The sequence below is a fragment of the Sciurus carolinensis genome, chromosome 2 (assembly GCF_902686445.1).
Source record: "Sciurus carolinensis chromosome 2, mSciCar1.2, whole genome shotgun sequence".
NCBI lineage: Eukaryota > Metazoa > Chordata > Mammalia > Rodentia > Sciuridae > Sciurus > Sciurus carolinensis.
In genome coordinates, this window is record NC_062214.1 from 21,729,225 (window position 1) to 21,754,303 (window position 25,079).

Consider the following 25,079-nt stretch of genomic DNA (forward strand, 5'->3'; position numbering starts at 1 on the left):
TTATGACTTTCCATGAAATATTTAGTTATGATTACAGATATTCTGACTTCATGTGTTCTTCTCTTTTGTTCTCCATGAGTCTGTTGTACCTTAGAGATTAAATCCTAGACAACAATGTTTATTTTTTATTTGTACTTTTTTGTGGTACTGGGGATTGAACCTATGGGCACTCTATCACTGGGCTACATCCCCAGCCCTTTTTCTTTATGTATTTTTTATTTTGAGACCTAAGACTAAGTTACTGAGGTTGGCCTTGAACTTGTGATCCTCCTGCCTCAATCTCTCCAAGTCCCTGGGATCATAGGCATGCACCACCATGCCCTGTAAGACAGCAGCGTTTAAATAAAGAAATGGAAGCCTGGATTCCAGCTCAGGCTTGAGTCTGAAACTCAAGAGTTTAAGGGGGTGGACTCTGAAATCGTACTGCCTGAGTTTAAATCCCACTCCCTGGGTGAGTTTCTTAACCTCTTTAAGCCTCAGTCACTTCTGTAAAGTGAGTCCCACCTCACACAGTTATAAAGAGGAGTCATAGTGAGGACCTAGCACATGGTCAGTACTGAATATACATCAGTTGTTCTTATTATTACTATTTCCCTGATTTCCTTAAGGGCAAGGGCTCCAGTGCCCAACACTATACCTGGCACCTGGCAATGACTCAAAATCATTTAGCACATGGACTATCATCCCTGCCTTTTGCCACTTACAGAAGGTCAAGTGCTAATGAAGTTGCCAAAAATGGATCCTCCTTGACAGATGGGAAAACTGAGGCCCAGAGGGAGTCCATGATTCAGCAAGTTGGTGACAACCAAGATGAGAATCCAAGCTTCCTGTTTTGGAACAGGTCAGTTTCCCCCCATCCCCCATACAGTTCAAGTTTTGAAGGTATGGCAGCTTTAAGAGCTGCGTGAGTGCCACCCCCTCTTGCTGGCAGAGTTTGGGAGACAGGTGCTCTCTGAAGGAAGTGGGCCCGAGTGAGATGGAGCAGAAACCACACATCTGGCCTGTGAGGTTGCAGGAGAGAAGGAAAAGACTCCGTGTGACATGGGTGTGTTTTTTCACACTCACAGCAAGAACTTCAAGGAGGAAGTTTAAGACGGAAGGCCAAGATTCAACTGGAGCAGAGACAGATGTTTTTGGAAGAATCAGACAGGAAAGAGAAGGAAGACCAGCAAGATAGACAGCCTTGTGAGAACAGGGTCCCAGGCTAGTGGCGAAAGTCTATGGTCTGACTAACTAGGGCTCTTATGGTCCCCTAAACACAGCACAATCTCAGAGGTACAAGGAAGCAGGTTTGCCCCGCTGAGCACATTCTTCATGCAAGACACCACTCCTGTATGTCACAGATGCTGTTTAATTATTTCGGCAGCTCCAATTTATAGATGAACACCATTTGAACAGTGAGGAAACTGAAGCCCAGACAGGTTCCACTAGGCACACAGCTCTCAAGGTATTTCTAGCTTCAAAACCTGAGTGTATTCTTTCTATTCAATTCTGCTACATCCTAACTAGGTTTTTGTTTGTTAGTTTGTTTTTTTGTTTGTTTCTTAGATTGGCAGGCTACTCTTTGAAGCTTGCTCATTGATTAGTGGCTGCCCTATAAATCAGTGTAATCAAGCTGGGGGTATGTAGGATGTCTTCAAAAGACCACAGACAATTCAGAAGCTCCAGGCCATCAAATACTATTATGATTTATTCTCCTAGGTGTATTATAGCAGAGTGACTGTGTGCAACATTTGTTAGTCTACTTTCAGTTAATGGTAAAGATGATCATAATGAACTTCTCTTGGGCACTTACTGTGTGCCAGGCCCTATGCTAAGTACCACCTATGTATGATCTCTGCAACCCTATGAAAAAGAGACTATAGAAAGTCAGTGTGATGAGGAGGCTGTGACCATAGGGTAGATATGGAGTCTAATAGATTAAGTTTACCTTAATTAATCCATCATGCTCCCTGCTCTGTGATTGTGAACAAACCACCTAATATCTCTAAGCCTCAGTTTTCTCATCTGTAAAATGAATGAGCAGATAACAGTACTTAAGTCAAGCGAAGAGCCTGGTGCCTGGGCAGTGTAAGCATGCCATAAATGATGGCAATTTTTATTAATTATTATGATTGTCATTGCTGTTTGGCTGATGAGGAAACAGAGAAGAAAAAATAACTTGCTCAAGGTTACATAGGTAACAAAGAGCAGGGCTTGAGATTTGAATCTAGGCCTATAGAACTATAGGGCTCTTCCTTGGGGTACCAAGGTGCATCTATCCATTATGACAATGATTTGGAAGCACCTTTAGGAAGAGTTCTCTAATTCAGAAGAGACTTCCCTTTAGAACTCTCCTAAGAATCAGGAGTGGCTCCTACTTGACCATGTCTTGATAAAGCATATGGGTGGAAAAGGCAAGGGAGAAACTCCTGGTTCTCAGGGCAACATAAACAAGGTGACCTTTACAGAACAATCAGGGGAAGGGGGAGGTGGAGAGAGAGACTATGAATATGAATTGTGGTGTGTGGGGGCAGAAAGATCAAGAAAGAACTGAAGAGGAGGGAATGAGAGAATTTAGGAGTAGTGAGGGGGCAGATGTGAGAGACTCCAAGGTGGTGAAATAGGCCAGATGTTGAGGCTGGGACAAGAGCCCTGAAAGGTCAGAGGAAGGGGAAGGCAGGAGTCTGGGGGCCTGGCTGAATCCCCAGGGAGAGACGAGGAATGAAAGAGAATGAAGAGGATATGACAAACACACAAGGGACCCCCAGGAATGCACACAGCCAGAGGAACACAACCAGCAGGGGGCTTGCTCTAGCTCTTCACTCTAAAAATGAGGACACCGAGTCCCCACAAGGAAAGAAACTGACCCATGGTCACATACTGGAGCGGGGAATGGCTAGAGTCGGTCCCTGGATTCCCAGTACAGAGCTCTTAGTATCAGTGGCTCCTATACCTGACTGCACAGGGCCTCCCTAAGTTTCCCAGGCAATCCAGAACCCAGGTCCCCACCAGCCTCTCCAACTCAGAGGGTTGGAGAGGGTTCTCCGATACTCATATTCTAAACAAGGCTCCCAAGTGAGGCAGGCAGTTCTGCACCAACTTGGGAAGTGACCTACCCTCTGCCACTCTAAGATTCAAGGGGAGAAAGCAAGAATTACTAGACAACAGAGGGGATGAGTGACAATAACTTGTATCAAAGTTTTTCTACATTAGAGATTTTCTAGATGATACTTCTTAATTTTTCTAGGTAAATAGAACATTTTAATTCCAAAATTAAAATTTTAATTTTTAACTTACATTAAAGATGATAAAAAGAAACAGGTAAAATTCATTTTAATAATATATTTTTGGGGCTGGGGGTAAAGTTCAGTAGTAGATTGCTGGTCTAGCCTGTGCAAGGCCCTGGGTTTGATCCATAGCACCATCATAAAACAGCAAAACAAAATAAAAGATCTCTCTAAAATTATAAAAATTATTGAGATAGTTTACATTTTTCTTTATTAAATATTCAAATTCCTGCATGAATTTAATCCTTAAAGAACATCACATTATGGGGGTTGGGGCTGTGTCTCAGTGGTAGAGCACTTGTGTAGTACATGTAAGGCACTGGGTTCAATCCTCAGCACCACATAAAAAAGTAAATAAAATAAAGTTATTGTGCTCATCTACAACTAGAAAAAAAAAGAACATCACATTTTGGATCAGCCAATCCATTAACCAATCCATTATGGATTGCTACCATATTGGATAGCACAGGAAGAACATGTCAATTATTACAGAAAACCCTATTGACAGGACTGGTCTAGATCTTTCAATGGGGCAGGAAAATGTTTAAGTACTTTTTCTTCTGACATTAAGGAGCTGGTAATCAAAGGAAGAGAAAGAAAGATTTTTACATCTTTCTAGAAAATGCTAGTTCATTTATTCAGAGAAAAGGGCAAAAAAAGGAGGTCATCTATTATTTATGGGATCTTTGAGGTGGGATTTTTTTTTCATTGCAGTATAATGTGTGAAATGTTTAAAGTGCACAAACCAAGTGTCAATAAAATTGTGACAAGTTTTTATATATGTATACTCCCATGTAACCTACCCAGTAGGAGATACATTCCCAGCACCCATAAGGTCCCCCTGCAGCTCTTTACTGTAAAAACTACATCCTAGAAGTAACTCCATTCTGAATTTTATCATCATTAGGATCAAAGTTTTGCCTGTTTTTGAACTTCCAATAAATGGAATCATATGACATGTATGTTTGCGGTGTCTGGCTTATTTCGTTCAACTCGACATTTGTGAGATTTTGTTTCATAGGTCTGATAAAATGCTGTAATCTTCTAGAGGGGCTGGGAAAACATCACCCCCAATTTAGACTACTGGAGGACCGGTGTGCCCCAATACCATCTCATTTCTCTTATTACCAAGGCATTGATAGTCCACAAAGAAACAGGAAGACAAGACTGGGGTTGTGGCTCAGTGGTAGAGTGCTTGCCCAGCATGTGTGAGGCACTGGGTTCACTTCTCAGCACCACATAAAAATGAATAAATAAAATAAAGATATTGTATCTATCTATAACTAAAACAAAATTTAAAAAAATAATAATAAAACGAAGGTATTGTGTCCACCTGCAACTAAAAATTAAAAAAAGAAACAGGAAGACATTGGGGCCTATAAGATTCTGATCCCAGGAACCCTGAGAAGTCAAGGCTTTGCAATCCAGCAAGGCAGATGGGATCAAGGGCTTTGGGCATCATGTCCCCTTAGCAGTAACCAGTGACCTGCGATGGAGACAGACTTGTGGACAGGAATGTAGCACAGTGCCTTCCAGCTTATAGGCAATGTCCAATAAGGTCATGTGTGCCTCCTTCTGTTCCCCTCAATCCCAGGTGTCACTCCTCTGTTCCATTTTCTTACCACTTAGAAATTTACTGTTCTGGACCCCCAAAGAAGGAATCAAGAGTACCCCATCCCCTCCTCTCTCTGACTCACATTTGGGGGAGCTACCTTTTTCCTTTGAGCTGCAAATCAGGTAGGTGAGGGGTCAAAGTTGCACTAGGGATCAAGTCACTTGGGCTGACAGGTTGAAATACCATCTGAGGATCTTGCTACTGCTACTTCCTCCTCTGGCAGCTGCTGTGCCTCAGCGCCTTACCTGTGGCTTCTTGTCCCTCTCCTCTGGGGACGGGTCTGTCTCTCTGTATACGACAGCTTTGGTTACCAGCATGTCAGGATGCTGCAGCTTGGCTTCCTTGATGGCCAAAGCCAGGGCCTAGTGGATAGAAGAACACAGTGACGCACCATGGAATAGCAAGTAGGAGAGAAGCTGGACAACACAAGCCCCATGGTGCACAGCTGGGGAAACGGAGGGCCAAGGAGGGGCAAAGCGAAATGCTGAGATAGACAAGAGCTCGGATCTTCCGGTCCCTTCTGTCTCCCATTCAATGACTCTTCCTTGTGGGCTCCTTATCTGAAAGTGTCAGCAAGAAGTAGACACTCTCCCTGCCCAGAACAGTGGCTGTCCATGGGTCACCCACTCTAGGAGGGACACAGCACTGCTGCCAGGAATAACATTCCCTATCCCCATACCTGGTCTTGATCAACATCTTCATCCCCAGTAATGATGATTCGCTTCTCAATCCTTGTCTCAGAAAATCCTCCCTTCACAGTCTACGAAGGAAAGGGAGAAGGAAAGGAAAAGGGAGGTGAGGTCTCTTGAGTCTGCTGCGGCTGCGGCCACGACAAGAGACCTACCCAAAGCATCTTTCAAGGGCAAGACAGCCAGCAGTGTGCCCTTCTCTCTGGCTTCCTCGGCATTTTCCTTTTCTAGTTTTGGAAATTCAGACAGCAGATCTCGCCTGGTTGCCACCACTCCCCAACTACCAACTGTTCCAAGCCCAGTTCAGAAGCTGCCTCCCTCACCCTGGTTGGCAGTACCTTAAGACTGTCCTGTCGCACTACTCCCTGGGGGCTGGTCTGTATCTCTCTGGCTCTGGGCGTCTCTGCCTGTGCTGGATTTATGGGCTGGCTCACCTCACCAGGCTGCAGGCTTTTGAGGGCAGGGCCCATATTTTATTCATCTCTGTATCCCCTCCTCCCCAACTCCCTTGCCCAATCTGACCAGGGCGGTGCCGAATGTAGATTGTTGAATGAACACATGAATGAAATGTGAATGGTGACAAGGTCTACCTTAAATGACTTTGAACAAAACTATGAGAGAAGATTGTACTCATGATACTTATTACCTCCACTATTTGCTAAAGGGGTGGGGTCTTGACACAAGTTTAGAAGAAGGACAGGACCTTATTGTTTGGCATATTTAAGGAGTGTGCAGCTGGGGGAAACCTCAGCTGGAGTCAGAAGGTGTGGACAGAAAGAGGGGTATCCCAGATGGCAGGGCCAAGAGGGACTTTACACTGTGGGGTGTGTGACATAAAACCTTCCTATAAAGCTTGCAGAGCAGTTGACACTGCTCACTAAAGCTTTTGGTGCAAGGGTTCTTTCTGGGAAATAGGACAAAGTACTGAGTCCTGCATGGGGGCAGGCAGGGACACGGTCTGCGCACAAAAGGCCAGTGCTACTGATCAGACTTATGGATGGCTCTGCAGGACCCTTGATCACAACCTCCAGGCTCAGCCTGAGTCCTCCAGGCCTGCAGCCCAGAATGGGCCCTCTCCTGTCTTCCTCCTGACCACTCAGATGTGATTGTGTGGCCATCCTGCCCCCTGACCCTTTGTCCTCACTGGCTGCTTCAAGGCTGCTACCCCCCCAGGAATGCTTCCCTCCTCTGGCCCTTCTTCCTCCCAGCTCGACTCCCCACCTGGCCCAGGCCCTCACCCCCAAGCCTGAGTTTGTTGTTTTGTTTCTTTCTTCAGGCTCTCATCATAACTCTCCTCCTCTTTTCCATCTATCTGCACCTCCTGGTGGACCTAAGATCCTCTCTGAACCCTGTTTTCACTGGGCCACTGCTCAGTTTGAAAACCTTCATGACTTTCTGATTTCCTTTAGACTCAGACCTCCCATAGTTAGATGCTTCCTGAAACCTGTCTCATTTGCCTTGTCTTATGTTCCCCTGATCCCAGTCCAACCTAATTTCCTAGTTCCATCCTCTACATGCTGCTCCCGGCACCCTTTCCCACAAACACATCTCACTTATGCCGCCTCTGGCAGCCCCAGACACAGAGGCCAGTGTGAGGTCAATGCTCACTAGCACCTGCTCAATGAACAAGTAAGCAAACACGCAGTTTCGGCTTCATCTTCGGCTTTGCTTAGAGCACCTGTCTTCTCCTCCCTCAGGTGTTCTGTCTGGCACCCCAGGCCCTACTCAAAATCCATTTCTCTCAAGAGATACTCTCTGACCCTTGGGGGGCCACCCCCATGTCACCCCTTCTGAATTCTTCCAGCACTTAAGGCAAATGCCATAGTTTACGATTACTTTGAAGGAGAGGGGCTCCATCCCCTGGACTGGCTGTCAAGGTTGTGAGTGCAGGGCCCGGGCCTGGGACAACAGTAGCACAGGACAAAGTCTGCCGGACTCTAGAAAATGGCAGCACCACAGGTATCCTTTGTCCACCTTACAGACTGAGAAGCCAAAGCTGAGCCACGGTAGTGACCTTCCCGCCTGCAGCCTTCTGGGGCCCGGGCACCTGCCGCTACTCACTTTGGTAACATGGGTGGTGGTGGAGGTTGAGAGGGTTTCCGCAGTGGCGCCGTAGGTGCTGGTGAGGACATCTTTCCCGATGATCTGCAGAATATAACCACCCCCACCCCGGGCAGCAGGTCAGGACACTGGGCTCTGCAGGAGTGGGCAGGATGGGGGAATCCAGGTACAAGCAGGGGCCCTGTGAAGGTGAAGTCTGGAAGCCAAGATACTTTGAACCATTAAGAATCCAAGAATACTGAAATCATCAGAATCCTAGACCATAAAATTCTCAAACCTGGGAATCTGAGATTCCTAGAGCCTGAGATTCCTGAGGCCCAGAATCTAACACCACCCTGGAATCTGAGATTCCCGGCATCTTAGAAGGATAAACAGAGGGATCCAAGGTGGAGATGGAGTCCTCCTGATCCCCCATCCTGTCACAGTCAGGGGTTAGAGGATGAAAACAACAGACTTAGAGAAGCAAAGAGCTGGAAAAGACCTCAGAGTAACAGACTCGGGGTCATAGGTGGGGCAGCCACAGCAGAGCCAGGCCCAGAATCCGAACTCTGGGCCCCTAGGTCATTGCTCTTCCTGGTGGGTAAGGAGGGCAGGTGCATCCAGGTGAGGGCTTCAGCCCACACTGCCAGCGCCCTGCGAATGCAACAGGGATGGGGAGGGACACTGAAGAGACTCTGGTGGGCACCACGGAGCCTATGGGCATTTGAAAGTGATCCAGTTTCCTGGCTCTGCACTTAAAAGGGCACCTTCTGGGCCCAACCTGCACTTTCTGCAGGCCACATGGAGGCCATGCCCATGTCCTCAGCTTGGAGTCCCCTAGCCTGAGCTGGCCCTGCCCACTTACCGGAGAAAGAGAACGGATTTCCGTGGCCACCGTCTGTGGGCCTGGAATCATGGCAGCTGCCCCCTTCCCGGACTTGAGACTGTTCTCCTGGGGAAACAATGGTGCTCAGATGGCCAGGTCTCAGGTGGGTAGGCCCCAGGATGGCCGGGGCATGTGACCACATGGCTCTCATGGCCACAAGGCTGAGTAGTAACTTAGAAGCAGAGAACTGAAGGTATCATTCAGCTCAGTCTCTCTCATTCAGACCTTGCTCGCTCATTCACACGCACATGTGCACACCCCCACTCACCCGTTCAACAAACATTTACTGAGTGCCTGGTGTGAGGGACACTGTGGTGAACAAGACACGGTATTGCTCTCTGGAAGCACTAACAGAGAAGTTGGGACACTCAGGTTCTTGTCCCGTCCCTGCTACATTCTAGCCATGTGACTTGGGGCAGAGCCACTTCCTTCTTCTGGGTCTCATGGATTCGTCTGTAAAAAGTGACTCAAGTCCCCCCGCAAGTTAGTGGTCCAGCCAGAAGTTCACCCGACGTGAGGAAGACCCCAAGTCTCACAGGTGCTTGTGTTCTGTGCTACCACTCTGCCCTGGGGACTTTCACTCTCAAGCCCATTCTCCCGGCCCTACCTTGGAATCTAACAACTAGGACTTCTCAGAATCCTTCCTGGACTTCGCGCCCCACATCTGACCAGAGGCCCAGCTCTGTGCTACCTCCCACTTCTGTACCATCTCAAGGCTCAGCTTTGTCCATGCAGGACCCCAGATCTGCCAGTTCTGTAGCTTCTCAGTTGACGGACCCCTGGTGCTGGCCTGTGCATGAACTGATCTGGACCTCTGCCTGGCTGCCTGCCAAGGGATGGGAGAGAACCCAAACCCTCTGCCTTTTCCTTGCCTCCCCTCTACTTACATCCAGCAAAGGCTGCCAGTAACCTGGTCACTTGGCAAACCATCACAAGGCACTTTCTCAGAAGCACCTGGGGTCCCAGAGTATGAGGGTAGCTTCTGGGCTCATATTCTTTCTCTGGCTTAGGGAACAGCCACCAGCCCTTCTAATCCCACTGTCACTCAGGCATGTGGCCGGGAAGCCGCTTATTCTCTCATTGCACCCTCATTCCCTTTCCCAGGGTCAAGCTGCTTCTCCACCTCACACTGAAAACACTAAATGAGGCACAAGTTGTTCAAAACAAAGGCACCCTCCTCACTCCTCCCTGCCCCTCCTGTGTCCTTGAAGAGTGATCTTCTCTCTGGCCAAGACAATCCCGCCATCTCTCCTTCACACTCAGGGCTCTCCTCACAGGCCACCCTCGACCTCGGACTTCTGCTGCCTCATCGAAACCAAAGTCCCCATCTTTTACCTGTAAACCAGATCCTTCTCCAGCCCTAGGCCTTTAAGGTCAATCCTCTCCTGGGCTTTCCCCTGGAAATATCCTGCAGGCACCTCAGACCCATAGGATCCCAAATGGAACTGGCTGCCTTCTCCACCCCAACACACAGAGAGCACTCCCCTCTCATGTTCTTTATGCCAGTGGGTCTCACACTTGATGGGCACCACCTGGTGAGCTTATGAAAACACAGATTGCCGTTCCTGCTCCAGAGTTTCTGAGTCAAGAGGTCTAGACTAGGGCCTGGGAATCTGCCTTTCTTACAGATGCCTGGGACCACACTGTGAGAACCACTGGCCAGTGAACAGCATCCCCAATTCTTCCTGCCTCCTGTCACCTGAACCTTCTACCAATGACTGAATCCTGTATTTGCCTCCCTCCAGGCCTCCCTAACCCAGGGACCTCCTCTGCATCCACCTTCTCAAGCTCTGGCTGGATCCCCTCTGGATCCCGGTTCCTCCGCCAATTCCCTGACTTCTCTTTCTGTCTCTCCCAGTGTGGGCTCCAGAGCTCCAGACACTGTCTTCTCCAGCGCTGGATTTAGTGCTTGGCATAGTACTTTACATGTCCTGGGTGTTCAATAAATATTTGCTGAAGGAGGGAAAGAAGAAGGAAGGAGGGAGGAAGGAAGGGGGGAAGGAATTTTTCTGCAGTCCACACTCCACACAGTGGCTAATCTAACACAAAAAACACATACTTGATGATATCATGCTCCTACTTTAAAAAGGTAAGTGATTCCCTATTGTCTCCAGGATGAATCTGGACTTCATACATGATGGTGGAGGCCCTGAAGGTTCTGGCCCAGCCCTTCTTTCCAGCCTCTTCTCCCCCAGCTACTCCTGTACACACGTGATGCCTGACTTCACTGACCACTGTCTTTCCCCAAATGCTCTGCTCCTTCACTTTCCCATGGTTACCCCTGCTCTGCCCATGGTGTAGAGTGGCTTCTGCTGTGACCATACCTTAACCTATCCTTCATGCACAGCTCAGCTGTCCCTGGCTAGGTAATGACTTCCCCAGCTCCTGCTGGCAGAGGTGTTACCCATATTGATCCTTCCAGTGGTCCCTAGGCTAGTTGTTCCATGAGGGTAGGAAAGAAATAGCAGCAACTAACATCTGCAGACCACTTACTGCAGGGCGGGCATTGTTCTCAGGGCTTCACACAGATTACTTTGTTCATCTTCACATGAACCCTTTCAGATATGTGCTGTGACTCCCCTACCCCATTTTATAGAAGGGGAAAACTGAGGCTTGGAGAGGTTCAGGTGACTTTCCCAAGGTCATTCAGCCAGGAAGTGGGAGAGTTGGACCTTGTTTACCACTGTGTGCCCAAGACCTACATACAGGGGCACAGTACATTACAGATGCTCATGATGATGACTGAACAAATGAATCCTAGCAGGCAGTGCATTTTCTTCAACTCTGTATTCCTGTCAGGCAGACAATAGAGACCCATTGATGCTTTTGGAACAAATGAATGAATAGATGGATGGATGAGTAAATGAATGCTGTAACTGCCTGCTCACCTAAGGTTGAATTTAAAGTTAAGTCTACAAGCATCCTAATAGTGAAGGGTTGCAGGGAGAAGAGGAACTGAGTGACCAGGGAAAAGGAGGCAAGCAGGTAACTAGTTTGGGTTTACTGATCCTAAAATTTTTATTTATTCAAAACCTACCCACAGAACAATCTAAATCAGTGGAATTTTCATTTGATGTGTACATCAGGGGTTTAGCAAGGGAAAGTATTTGAAAACAACTCTCAATAGCTCATGATATACCTGGATCAGGCATTTGCTACCTTGACTACCCATAGCCTCAATCCCAGCCCCATCCCCATGCGGTCAATGCACCAAAGGGCAGAATAAGAGAGCAGAGCAGAATGGCTGATGTTGAAAGTGGGGTTTCTGGTGTCAGAATGCCTGGGCTTAACCTGGCATTGCCACTTATTGTGTGTGACCTTGGGTAAGTCACTTTACCTCTCTGAACTTCAGTTTCCTCATCTGTGAAGGATGTAAAAGAGAACATCCACCTCGGTTTCATAATCTATTCAAAGTTCTCAGCGTATCACCTGACACCATAACTGGTGTACTGAATGCTATCTATTCTATTCATTAGTAAAGGCTCTGAAGTCTCTTAAGAACCTATGAACCAGGGGCTGGGGAGATAGCTCAGTCAGTAGAGTGCTTGCCTTGTAAGCACAAGGCCCTGGGTTCAATCCCCAACACTCAAAAAAAAAAAAAAAAAAAAAAAAAGAACATATGAACCAGGCAGAATGGGGATTATTCCCATTTGACAGGTGAAGACACCTGTGACCAAGGACCTTCCTTCATGAATCAGACAGCAAATAGGTAGAACCATAAGGTCCCTTGGAAAGTGTCCAAAAATCCTGAGTTTACAAACCGAGGGTCACTGCTGCCATCTACTGGCCATGATGAGGAAGTAGCCTGAGACAAGGGTGGCCACCACTATGGGCCCTCAGGAAGGGCTCTCAGCCTGGAGGTGAGATTTGCCAGTGGAATCTGGAGATGAGATTCTTACATGTTAAGAATCAAAGAGTACCATCCTCCCTCTACCCCTGCATGGCTGAGATGGCCCAAATAACAGACTCAGGAATTCCACCTCCCACATCTTTCAGTTTGGAAAACTGAGGTCTGAAGGTATGTCCTGGGGCACCCTAGATTCCAGACAATAAATGACTGTATGTCTCACTCCAACAGGGTGAGGGCAGTTATGAACTTCCTGAAGCAGCCAGGGCATCATTCACTTATCTGGCTGTTTTGTGGGGTGAGGGGGCTGGTCAGAGGGAAGCCTCCTGGGTTCCACTTACCATGGTGGTGGATATGGTCTCTGTAGTGATGGAGGGGGTGGTTGTCATGAACTCCTTCCCCAGTGGGGCACTCCCATCAACCTGCTGGTCAGAGGAGGAATTGTTAGAGATGGAAAGAACCAGCATCTGTCACCTGGGCTCACACCATCCCGGTTATAGAGTGACAGGCTGTGTGAAAGAGCATGCACTAGGGGGCAGTCCACACAGAACCATAGAGAAGCCGCACAGCATCCCATTTCAACCGTTTTTTGTTTTGGGTTTTTTTTTTTTTTTTTTTTTTTTTTTTTTTTGGACAAATAAAATGTGATCCAAGATAATCTGACACATTCTATCTGAATATCAGTGCACATAACCTTTGACCTAGTGATCCACAGAAATTTACCCTATGGATATAAATTTTCAAAAGTATATTAACTGCAGAAGACAAAAACCATGATAGGGTACATTGATGGGAGATAACAAATCAAATTAGGACTCAATTCCAGAGTAAGCTGGGGATATAAATGTTAATGAGCATTGATGTTCAAAATACATATTAAGAATAAAAGGTAAGGGCAGGGGATGCAGCTCAGCAGTAGAGCACTTGCCTCACACGTGGGAGGCACTGGGTTCGATCCTCAGCACCACATAAAAATAAAAGTAAAGGTATTGTGTCCGTACACAACTAAAAAAAATATTTTTAAGAAAGAATAAAAGTTAAGGGGCTGGGGTTGTGGCTCAGTGGTAGAGCACTTGCCTAGCATGTGTGAAACTCTGGGTTTGATCCTCAGCACCACATAAAAATAAAATAAGGGTATTGTGTCACCTACAAATAAATATATATATATATATTTTTAAAAGAATAAAAGGTAAGGTAAAAAAAGAAAACAATCACTTTTGTGTAATAATTTTAAGTATATAGAGACATAGGTATCTCTATTGGAATATGCATATATTTTTTTCCTGGGAGGCAGCATAAGACAATTTTCATTTGGTTCCATTTGAATTTTATAACTGAACTTTTTTTGTTGTTTTGTTTTGATATCAATAAGTGTTATTGGGTTATGAGATTTAGAGTTCATTTTAATTTCTTTATACTTTTCTGTATGAAAACATAACACAAGCTACCAAAACAGAACAGTGGGCTGGGGAGATAGCTCAGTCAGTAGTGCTTGCCTTGCAAGCACAAGGCCTTGGGTTCAATCCCCAGCACTGCAAAAAAAACAAAAACAAAAACAAAAAAAAAACAACAAAAAAAAAACAGGTAGGGAGGAAGAGAAACCTTCCTAAGGTCACACAGCTCATTAGAACTCTAGAGTCTTAATGGGTGCTAGAGTCTTGACTGGTGCTAGGCAGTCTCATAATCCCTAGCATTTTTATAAAAGTTGGAGAGAAATTTCTGGAAATAACACAGCTGCCTATGTTTTTGGTTTATGTCTCATCTCAGGTTTTGTTTTTTTTTTTTTTTTTTTCAGTATTGGGGCTCAAATCCAGTGCCTTGTGCATCCCAGGCAAGCACTTTATCACTGAACTATATCCCCAGCCCTTATTTCAGTTCTTGAGACAAAGACTGGTTCACCAGGACAAGAAAACTGCCAGCATTGCAGCTTGTCTGGCCAGAAAGAACCACAAGGGCATCTCTCAGACCCATAACCTCATTCTTCAAAGTTTAAAACCCACAGAAGGAATGTGGGAACCAAACCTGAAGCTGTGTGCCCGAGCCTATGCCAGATAGCTTTTGCAGGGTGCTAAGATGCTGAGAAAAATTATCTGGTACCTCTTTTCCCTTCTGTTTTGTTCATTTTGCCAATCTAATGTGGATACTCCATACATAAAAAATGACCCAGGGTGAACTGTTCTGACCAAATTGAGATTGATCTCCCCAAGCAATCCCTGAAAAAAAAAAAATCTCTCCAACTCCATTAAGTAGGCCAAAAACCAGGGTCTTAATCCACTAGCCACTAGACCTTGCAACACTCCTAGAAGGAAGTATGAAGCAGGATCATCCCCATTTTACTGATGGGGAAATAAAGACTTTAAGAAGTACGATCTGCCCCACTCCTCCCATTCCCAGAGTTTAGGGAGGACCCTGAGGCTCAAAAGAGCATCAGGATTAAAATAGTGGTTTCAGGGAAGCTGAGATGGGAAGGTTAGTGAAGGGGCTTGGCCAGGGCAGTGGGAACAGACCCCCAAAGCCCAATACCCACACTTAGGCTCCAGTGGCAAGTGCAGGCTACCTGGGTGTGGTCCACAGTGGAGATCCTACTCTGCAGTACGGCCTCCGGCTCGATCTTCTTTCTAATGGCCAGGCTGCTGACAGTCATGGTTTCTGTTTTCACAGGCTACAAGGAAACAAAGGACACTTTTGACTCAAGATGGGTAAGATGCCTGCTCACAGGAAACTGTAGAATAGGGTAAGAGCTTGTCTCCTACCCCATAGATGGCTAGGTCTCTGGGAGGGTATGAGGCCAGGGCAGAAGAGGCATGGTGTGAAGTCACAAACAGCCCAAAGGCAGGCCTGCCCTGTGTCCCTGCTCCATATCCCTGCAAAGGGGCTGTATGTCTTTTTAGGTTACCATTAAGGGGACGCTTTTAATTCTGTTAATAACACCCCCTGTGCTAGTCCTCATGATGTGTTTTCCTTGTATACATAATATTGCTGAATCCTGAAGGCCTCTCACAGTTAAGCCTCCAGCTGCTTCATTCCAACTGTTGTTTAGAGCAGGAGCCACATACAAGGAGGCCTGCAGAGGTGAGGCAGAAAGAGTGAAAAAGTGAAGGGACTGGCTGAGGGCTGCAGGGGAGTGGACGGCATATGGGATTTCACTCAGGTTTGGCCAACTGTTATCATGGCCTCCAGAGATGGGACCATCTGATTTTTTTTTTTTTTTTATGATATAAGAAACCCATGGATTTTATATTTAATGCCATGATTTTTAAACCAGAGCCAAGAAAACACATCTGCTGGCCAGATCTGGCCTGAGGTCACCCATTTACAAACTGACTCTAGAAGTCTAAAGCTAAATGATCTAAGTCCTCCACCAGGCCCACACTACACCCGCTGCAGGTTTTCACATGCGTGACTTGAATGGATGAATGGACACTAGCTTGTCATCTAGCTGGTGGGGGGAAGGGGATTCTCACAGATGGTTGTAACCCTGCAATCTAGCCATTCATTCAATGAATCATCTCTTATTCCTGAGTAGGTGCCAGGCTCAGAGGAGCTGCCACCTGGTGGCAGAGCAGGCCTATCAGTCACTGACTGTTGCAGAATGCCAGAGCAGAGGTATTCCCAAGTGGGGGAGGGGCGTGACTAGAGCAATACCTGCACCGGGGAGTCAGGAAAGCATGGGCGAAGGAACTGACATCTGAGCTCTGTCTCAGATTAAGGCACAGAAAGGGAGGACAAACCTTCTAGCCAAAGGGTACAGCACTGAGTGAGAACCCAGAATGGACGAGCTGGCATTTCATTGGGAGCAAGGGAGGGAGGCTGGGCTAGTAGAGGTGAGGAGGCAAACGAACAACATGGAGAGAGATGAGTGTCAGAAAGATCTCTCTGCAGCTCTGCAGAGGAGGGTCACAAAACAAGGAGGCTCAGACAGAGTTAGTCCCTGTGTCCTTCTCAATAACTATGCATCCTCTACTCCAGGAGTTTCCCACTACCACCCTGAGACCCCAGGGCTGGATGAACTTTAACTACAGCCTCTTCCCCAGGAAGCCCAGGCCCCAGGGAGATGAGCCTGAGCCTGAAACAGGAAAATCCATTCAAGTTTCAGACCAGGCTGTGGAAGCCCTGAATCCACAGACACATGCTCTCTGCAGGTGCCATGCAACATAGGCAGGAGATGAGGAGTTGAGTAAGAACAAACTACCTGTCATCGCTTGACCTCAGCAAGCAATGGGGTCACAGGGTTAAAACACCAAGGAGCGCGTGTTAGGGGTAAACCAATACGGCAAACATGCGAGCACAGAGCCATGCTGTTCTGCGGAGGGACAGTCATGCAACATGAGACAGCTTCAGGCTGCAACTGGCTGCTCAGTCTTCTCCCGCATGGCCCAGGGCCCTCTGAGCATGCAGTGCCTGGTTGGGCCCAGGTTTCGATGAAGCTCCACTGTACCTCAAACTGGGGCATATCCGGGGTAGAGCAAGCCCCTCGATCCGGGCTGTCCTCGATGCCCCCAGACTCATCATCCTGCCCCTTGAGATCCCGGGAGAACACCAGGCCCTCAGTCTCAGAGTCGCTTTTGTCTCTGTCGAGTTCAGGCAGGCTGCGAGAGAAGTCTTCGAAGGCGCTGCCATGATAGTCACCAATAACCGTGAAGTCCACTTCAGCCTCCAGGCTGGATGTGGAGCTGACCGTGATGCTGGAGCATTTACGCTCTATGGCCAGGTGGTTGTCTTTCAGGAACACCGCGTCCCTCTCCTGGTCCTGGTCCTCATCTCCTGTGTCACTCTCTGGGGCCCGGGGACGTGGCGGTTTGACTTTCTCCTCCGATCCCTCCCTCAGCCCTGCTCTCTATGGCCAGATAAAATCAGAGGAATGGGATGCAGGGTAGGGAGGGGGAGAGAAAAAAGGAGAGAGAGAGAGAGAGAAAGAGAAAGAGAGAGAACATCAAGATGGTGCATGTCGGAAGAAATCTTGAGGCTGTGTTGATGTCCCCAATGGAAGAGCAGGTCACGAAATGAAAAATCAAAAAGTAAAAAACCAAAAACCAAAACAAAACAAAAACCCAGGAGAGGTTCCTTGAAATCATAACAAGCTTAAAAAAACTAAAAATTTTTTCGAGAATAGGGATGCTCCTTCCCAAGGATCTCACGCTGATGGCAAAAGCGAATACAAAGCGAATATCCTGCCAGTGAGTCCTGGACAGGAGGCCCCATCCAAGGTTTGGATTGAGGAGCCTATCAGAAGCGGCACTGTGCAAAAGGCAGGGATGGAATCCCAGACTTCAGGCCCATCCGTGCAGGTGGCATCGAGAAATAAACTAAGGAGGCAGGTTAGGGACTCAGGAAACCCAGGGGAGGAGGCAGAGAGGCTAGAGCCAAGAGCCTGAGGAACACAGAGGAAGCCAGCAGGGCTTGTCAATTCCACTGAATCTCCGTGGACGGGGTCAGCATCAAACAGAGGGAGGAACAATTCGGGGCCAGGCACTCTAAGCATGAGCTCGAGGGAGCTGGGTACTATACCAGATCCACCCTTAGCTCCACGAGTGGGCCACAGACAGGCCATGAACAGGAGGCTCTGGTCCCATCAGTGTAATTGACAACAGCAGGCCAAGGAGATGCCAGCAACTCTTGTCCATCATACATACCTCTCAACTGGCCTGTCAGGGATTAAACACCGCACACGCATTTTTGGCTGGTCCATGACATTGTTTTCTTTAAAAGACCAATCTAACACCCACAAAATATATTTTTAAAGAACTCGACTTCAGTTTCTGGAGATTCAGTGTGCTTAGAGATTCACTTGCGAAACGGGCCTCCATTTAGCCAGTTTCTGGAAGGTCGAGAGGTGTGAGGAATACATTCCAGACAAGCCAGAGTTGAGCAGCCACAGGGGGGTTTGCTGCTAAGGCAGGTGGGAATCTAAGGAGCGATGCATCTTGGCCAGGTGAAGATGACCAGGTCATCAGGGCATAAAGGGACTGTAGAGACCTGAGGGCCCAAAGGGCTGGTGAGTCTCAGGTGCCCCCCTTTCCCAGGGGCGTTCGTTGCTAAGCTGGTGAAGCGCTTCTCTTCCCTGACCGCATCTCCGGATTTGTTCTGGATTAGAGAAGACAGTTAGTCTTAAGGAGGCAGAAAGAAACTTGAGAGGGAACCAGAGTGGAGGATGGAAACCTCTGGACTGTCAGCTTCCGCAAGGCAGGAGACCAGGGACAGGAAAGGATGAAGAAAGATCACTGGATAAGCCAAGCAAGACAGGTAGGAATCTAGAGGGGAGGGGCAGCAAGGCAAGCATGTCATTTGCTGGTAGTGGTGACACCTTCTCCACAGGATTGTGTGTGACCCTCTGGGCACCAAGTCACACCAAAAGCTGAGGGTCTTTGTGGCCAAGCTAACATGGGCCAAGCAGATGACCCCATCCTTCAGCCTGGGTTACTCTTAGGCCCATTTGGGGAAAAGACCTCATAGGGATGGACAAGCAGCCTTGGGTTGCAGTAATGACGAGGGGCCACTGAAGCATGCTTCTAAAGAGCTACCAGGCATGCGGTCGGTGCAGGGCACGGTGGGGGCGGGGGCTCACATAGCCAGTTACCCCAGGAGCTTCCTCCAGCGTGGCTTCGCAGCCTGAATCAGGGGATGTGAGCTCGAGTTCTGTGCATCTTTCCTGGTGAGGCGTAGTAGAAGTGCCCTCCCTGATGTGTCTGGTAGCCAGAGGCATCACTGAGGAATGTGTAGTTTTGGGACTGGCAAAGTCCCCTGGGGGTTGGAGTTGGACGAAGCCTAGGTCTAAAAGCTTATTCCGTTGTTGCTCTACCTGTCCCGTGGAGGCCTCTGAAATCAAGTCATTTGGAAGGGCCTTCGTTTCACTTTGACTAGTTCGACGAGTCTCAGCTCCATGGGTCTCAAATATCCGAATTTTGTTGGCCACTGAGGTCTTGCTAATATCTTCCAGGGAGCCCTCTTGTCCCCCAGTCTGGAAAGAGGTCATCTCCTTTTGTTTTCCTGAAGAGAACACCAATCCCAGGGATATCCCTGCTTCGGCTTCTTCAGGAACAACTCTGGGCTTTCTGCTGGCCACTGGAGGTGCCCTGCATTCACCTCCTATGTCAGGGGGCACAATTAACTCGACTTGGTCCTTGGACTCTGGGCTGCTTTTAGGAAGATGGACATGTTTGAGAAATACAGGGAACTGCTCTCCAAAGAGATCCCTGAGCTCTGAAGGCTCCCCTGACCCATGAGAAGCTGGACTTGGAGAAGCTTCCTGCAGAGCTTCCAGAGCCTCAAAGTGACCAGGGGAGGCTGGCAGGGAGGTGACCACCTCCATGTGAGGAAATGCTGAGGCTTCCTGGTCCCCCATCTCAGGCTGTCCAGTTTGGGTTTGAATGGCTCCTCTCTCTTTGGGCAGGAAGCTGCCTCTGTCTGGTTTGACTGGCTTCCTGACATGAGGTGGGATGGTCCACAAAAGGGCATGGGCCTGGGGGTCCAGGCATACACCCCCTCCTCCATTAGTGGAGCGGTTCTTCCATCCTGCTGAGGGACTTGTTTTAGCCTTTTCCCTCAAATCCCTACTGGCAGGGGTTTCTTCCTCTTCAGCTGCCCTGGCTGTTCGGTGGGTAAACTCTCCCTCCATCCCCTGCTGTGCTTCTTCCCAGTCCTTAGCAAATGTCTGTTCTGGAGAAGGTCCCTGCAGGTCATTCTGTCTTCCATGGTTCCTGGGAGACCTGGTTCCTTCCTCTGAGGAAGCAATGTGGGCTCCATCCTTGTTCCTCCTGGCAGCTGTGGCAGAGTCCCTCAGGTCAAAGGAATTCAGCTCCGAGCTCTCTGGGAGCTCCCCTGGCAGTTCTGGCTTGATCTGTCCTCCAGGAGGGGCATCCAAATGCTCTTCTCTCTCTTCCAATGGCAGAGGGAGAACTAGATCTTCAGGATCTTTTTCTCCATGGTTTAGATAGAAGCTCCTCTCTGCAAAGGAGGTATCAGTCTCATCGCTAGAGTCAGCTCTGGTTTCAGCATGACCTGGATCCAACAGAAATGACTGGAGTCCTCCCTTGTCAGAAGCTGGAGAAGGGATCTCCCCCTCTGCTGGCCTGGTCCTTGGGGTTGCTGATCTTCCACAAGTCTGGAGCTCCTCCCGCCTCTTCCTTAGCTCTGCCCTACCCTCCAGCTGACCATCTGAGATGCGGCAGTTCCTGATGGGTACCTCGCTGGTACTGACCCTGAGCTCAGAGCCCTCAAGGAGTTTGTCTGACAATGTGCATCCTGTAGCCCGGGCAGCCCCTCCGGAACCTCCCCTGACCCAGGGGCCTTCCTCCCACACCGACTCAAAGTCTTCTGGACTTGCAATCATTCTCCCTTGCTGCTGAGTGTTGACTTTTCTGGTTCCCACCATTTCTTCTGTGGCCATTTCGACTTTGAACTTGTCCACCAGAATGTCTACCTTGGAGAGTCTGCCATCGGCAAGGATATCAGCGAGGCCTGCCTCACTTTCTTCCTGCTGTGTGTTGGCCACTTTTAGGAGACTGAGACCGAGTTCTTCTGGCCTAGTGTACTCTCTTTCTATAAATACCCAATGCTCCGAGCCCTGTGTTGCAATTGGAGCAAGAAGAGTTAACATGAAATAGCAGGCACCTGAAGGACGGGTCACCTTTCTTTCTGTAAAAAGGGACCAATCTACCACTGAAAGTGGTCCAGTGTGGACCGGGATGGCATGTCCCCAGAACTGGTGGGGGACAGAAAGGCATGATTATGCCAATCATTCTCGCCAAGGTTATTCTTCCCATTAAGGCATCCCAAAATAACTGACTGACCCTCCTCAACCACTATCCCTAACTTGATATGATGGGATGGGTTCTCATGTTCTCCCCATGCTAACAACGGAGAAAGTGAGATCCATGGATGGGCCAGGACTCTTCCTCTTCCCCTTTTACTAAAACAATTGCCACTTTCAGAGGGGAAACTTTAGACCACTAGGAATCTCTGAATGTTAGAGTTGAAAGAGTTCTTAAGACATTATTCAATTTAATCTCCTCATTGTGTAAGTGGGGAAACCGAGGCCTAGAGAAGGCCAATGACTTGGCCATGGCTACCACTTATTGATGATACAGTCAGGAAAAGAATGTCTGACTTTCAATGCCTGGAATCTCTGCTGACTTATCTCAATCTTGGAAGATGGGTGCCACCTGTGATCTACTGTCAAGGTGGGGGAAGCACTGAGTTCCATAGGCTGTCGTCTAAAATCTGACCTATTTTATCAGAGTTTTTGGGAAGGAAACAGATTATTAGCAGAGATCCCAAATGGCCAGGTTAGTGTCAGTCAACACAATGGCTTAAAAAGCTTGAATACTGTCGATTTCCATCTCAAAGAAACAAATACCAGGATCCATCCTTGGAGAACTCCAACAAAACTCATAGGGTATTAAAGGGCTGACCAAAATACATCACAGAAGGAAAAGTCCTATAGACCCAGACATCATCACGGGGCAAAAGGACCAGTTTCCAATTGTTACGCCACAAGGGCTGTTTAAGCAGTGCTTGGGGGGAACAATGGATTTCTGAATCATTAAGGCAGCAAGAAGGCCATTGGGTTTCTAATATTCTCAAGACCAAAGAAGACTTTTTTCCCACAAAATCTTAATGAAAGTCCATCTAGTATGTAACACAAACATTGGGCAGCCCTGGGGACATCGGGGCTTCAGCTGCCCAGTGCTCTGAGGCACCTCCCTCCTCTGAAATCACTGCTCTGACTAAAGCCCCTCAGGACACAGATATGGAAATCCATATCCAAGACTCCTGAAGGAAAGCACCTTGCCCAAGAGAATGAGCCAGTGGCAAAGACAAGGCAGGCCTAGGACCCAGTCCCTGACTCCAAGTTCTGTGAAGTGTGTTCTTTCCACCCTGCCATGACCATGACCATCTCTGCAGTATTTGCCCAAAACTGCTTCCAGCAACAGGGCTCCTTTTCAGTTTATGACTTGACAAAGAGTCTGTCACATAAGACCTGAAGGAGTCTGAAGAATCAAAAGAGCATTATAAACCCTGCCCCACTCCCACTTTTGGGAAGGAAACCCTGCCCCACTCCACTTTAGCAAATCATGTCTCCAGGATAGTCAGAGAACAAGACCTTATTTAAAGAATCTTGCCAACAGGAAAGAGGGATAGTAGAAAGCGGGGCTTGCACAAGATAACAGCATGAACAGTAGGGGAAGAAGGAGGAATTCTACTTCTAACAAGCAAGTAGGTAGGATCCTGAAGTGGAAAAAAAAAAAAAAAGAGAGAGAGAGAGAGAAAACTTTGCTGGCACCAATACACTGGTGGAGCCACACCTGGCCCAGTTCACTAGATGGGACAATGTTAGGGCAGCCCAGATTGCCACGGGTATGCAGCTGTTCTTTCTCTGAACTGGGGACCTTCAGTGCCTCATTCAGAGCAGCACTCCCCATTCACTAGGGGCTCTGCATCTGCTCCAGTCTTGGAAGTGGGAGCAGGGGAGCCAGGGGAGTTCAGTCCCACATGAACTACAGACAAGAAGAAATTCTCCCCAAAGGACAGATTTGCTGACTCCAGGCTATTCAGGCCCCCCCTGGAACTCTATGTCACATTTTGGGCCTCTCCCTTCACAGGAGGGGATGCAGGATAAAGGAACCTCTAGAAACCACCTCCTGGGAGAAACTGCTGAGGGGCATAGGAGTTTCGGGGGAGGCAAGTCGTTCAGCCCTCTGAGGGGTGGCTTGAGGAAGGCTGCAGAGCAGATCCACAGGTATTGGAGAAGAGGAGGAGGCCATAGGCCCCTGATGCAGAAGGTAGATTTTAAATCAGTACAAAGAAACTTCCTAACTGATGACAGAAGGCAAAAATGGGTTGTGGCTAAGGACAGTGAGGGCCCCTCTGTGGAGGAGGCCAATGACTGGCTGGCCAGAAGCTGATGAAGGGTGTAGGTCAGTGTTTTGCTTCCATTATAGGCACATGTCCTTGGTTCTAGGAGCTTCTATGGACATGGGCATCACTATGTTCCTGGTCTTGGGATGCTGTTGACTCCTGTCCCACTTTCCTCAACTGAGAATGCGGGTAGTTTAGTTTTTATTTTTATAGGGAGGAAAATTTCATGGAGAACTATGACTTATGTTTTACCACATCTGTGGTTTACTTATGTCTTTCTTAGAATTCTGGCACATTTGCAGTAGCCCCAGAAGTTTCCTCTGATTAAAGAGAAAGATATAAGCCCCTCTCCAGCCCCACAACATGCCAACAGAGGAGGTGCAGAGACTAGGAGTAGGATGCTTCCCCAATTGATCAGTACCTTCCAGCCCCAACAGCCTATGAAATCCCAGAAGACAGGGAGGATGTGCCCCTTGCAGCTGGGCTCTAGATTCTATCCTCAGTACCCATGCAGGGCCCCAGAAAGTTCCAAGAACCCTCGACTTGTCACCCCAGGCCCAAAAGCAGTGTCCTCCTTATTTATTTATTTATTTATTTATTTATTTATTTATTTATTTATTTATTTATTTAGCTGAGGATCAAACCCAGGGCCTTGTGCATGTGAGGCAAGCACTCTACCAACTGAGCAATATCCCCAGCCCTATCCTCCTTGTTCAGAATACTTGCCTGACCAATATCTCTACAAGTCCAAGGATGTTCCTGGAAAAAAGAGATCTACTTTTGCCTGCCTAGAAACCCAGACAGACCCAAACCCCACAGGAGTTTTGAGAGCTTGAGGAAGGAGACAGATGAAATGCCATGCCCTACCTAGCCACAGCTAGACCTTATCCAGGCTCCTAACAGAGATAAAATGTTAGGGCAGAAGGCATTGAGGGGCCATGACCCCTAATCCCAAGCTCAGAGGTCAGAGCCTTCCTCCAGGGCCCCTACCTCACAGGGCCTGAGAAAAGAACACATCTCCTTAGAGGCAGAGGCGGTTTGGCTGTTTTGTCTTCCCAGGATGACTGCTCTCCTGTCCCTCCTGAGAAACACGGATGAGGGAGGGGCTGGCCCTTTATGGATCTCTGGGATGAGGATACTTGCTGGTCATAGCATGGGGACAGCATGGGCCACCCACAGCTCCCCTCTGCATGGCAGAGTCTGGTCCATTCCCCTCACCCCAGAGAAAGGGTTTTCTAAAGACCCTAGTGGGTGGATCAGGTTGGGCTGGAGGCCCCAGGAGAAGGGGTATGGGAGGTAGAAACAGTAACCTCAGGTGATGCTGCGAGGCTTTTCTGAGTGAACACTTCCAACCCTGCGGCTGTTCCGGGTACCAAGTCCTGCTGAGAGATGTCCTGGGTCCTCTGGGACTGCAGGGGAGGCCCAGGGCCAGGGGAAAGAGAGAGGGGGAGGAAGGAAAGGAGAGACAGAAACAGGAAGAGAGAGAAAGCAGGAGAGAGACACACAGAGTCCATAAATAGCCCAGTTTTGTAAGTCCCACCTCCTTAGGATTTGTGGCTTTGGTCAGGAAGGAGCCACGCTATGGGTGAGATAGAGAGGGACAGCCCTTCTGAGACATATAAGGGAGGGAGGCCCACAGTCAGTTACAAAGCAGTACTGAGGTTCCCAGACATGTCCCTTGTGGCCTGTCCACTAACATTCTGGGGTTTGTGGAGTCACACCATTTGGACCCCGATTCCAAATCTGCCCTGGGTGTCATTGGCATGGTCTAATGGTTCAATCCCACAGTTGGGGTCACAGCCCCCTTTAAAAATTTATCTTTAAAACATGGGTCTATTGCTCTCCCTATGGCCTTGATGGGACCCAAAAAGCTCTG

The 25,079-nt window shown here is 48.2% G+C and overlaps 1 protein-coding gene across 28 annotated transcripts in view; it reads right to left on the bottom strand.

Annotated features, from left to right (window-relative positions):
• Epb41l1 (erythrocyte membrane protein band 4.1 like 1) overlaps positions 1–25,079 on the bottom strand; it is a 117,972-nt gene that overhangs the window by 3,759 nt on the left and 89,134 nt on the right. For 7 of the 28 annotated variants that reach the window (XR_007106346.1, XM_047535430.1, XM_047535412.1 and 4 more), the window contains 10 exons: positions 24,514–24,612; positions 18,912–20,909; positions 18,323–18,430; positions 16,785–17,183; positions 14,904–15,008; positions 12,688–12,771; positions 8,479–8,565; positions 7,635–7,718; positions 5,564–5,644; positions 5,130–5,246 (listed from right to left, as the gene is read on the bottom strand). Coding sequence is in view for 27 of the 28 variants with exons in the window: in XM_047535430.1 (XP_047391386.1) it covers positions 5,130–5,246; positions 5,564–5,644; positions 7,635–7,718; positions 8,479–8,565; positions 12,688–12,771; positions 14,904–15,008; positions 16,785–17,183; positions 18,323–18,430; positions 18,912–20,909; positions 24,514–24,612 (3,162 nt within the window). In the remaining variant the exon portion in view is untranslated. The remainder of the gene's footprint in view (positions 1–5,129; positions 5,247–5,563; positions 5,645–7,634; positions 7,719–8,478; positions 8,566–12,687; positions 12,772–14,903; positions 15,009–16,784; positions 17,184–18,322; positions 18,431–18,911; positions 20,910–24,513; positions 24,613–25,079) is intronic. The other 21 variants (XM_047535574.1, XM_047535554.1, XM_047535535.1 and 18 more) reach the window with 13 other exon arrangements.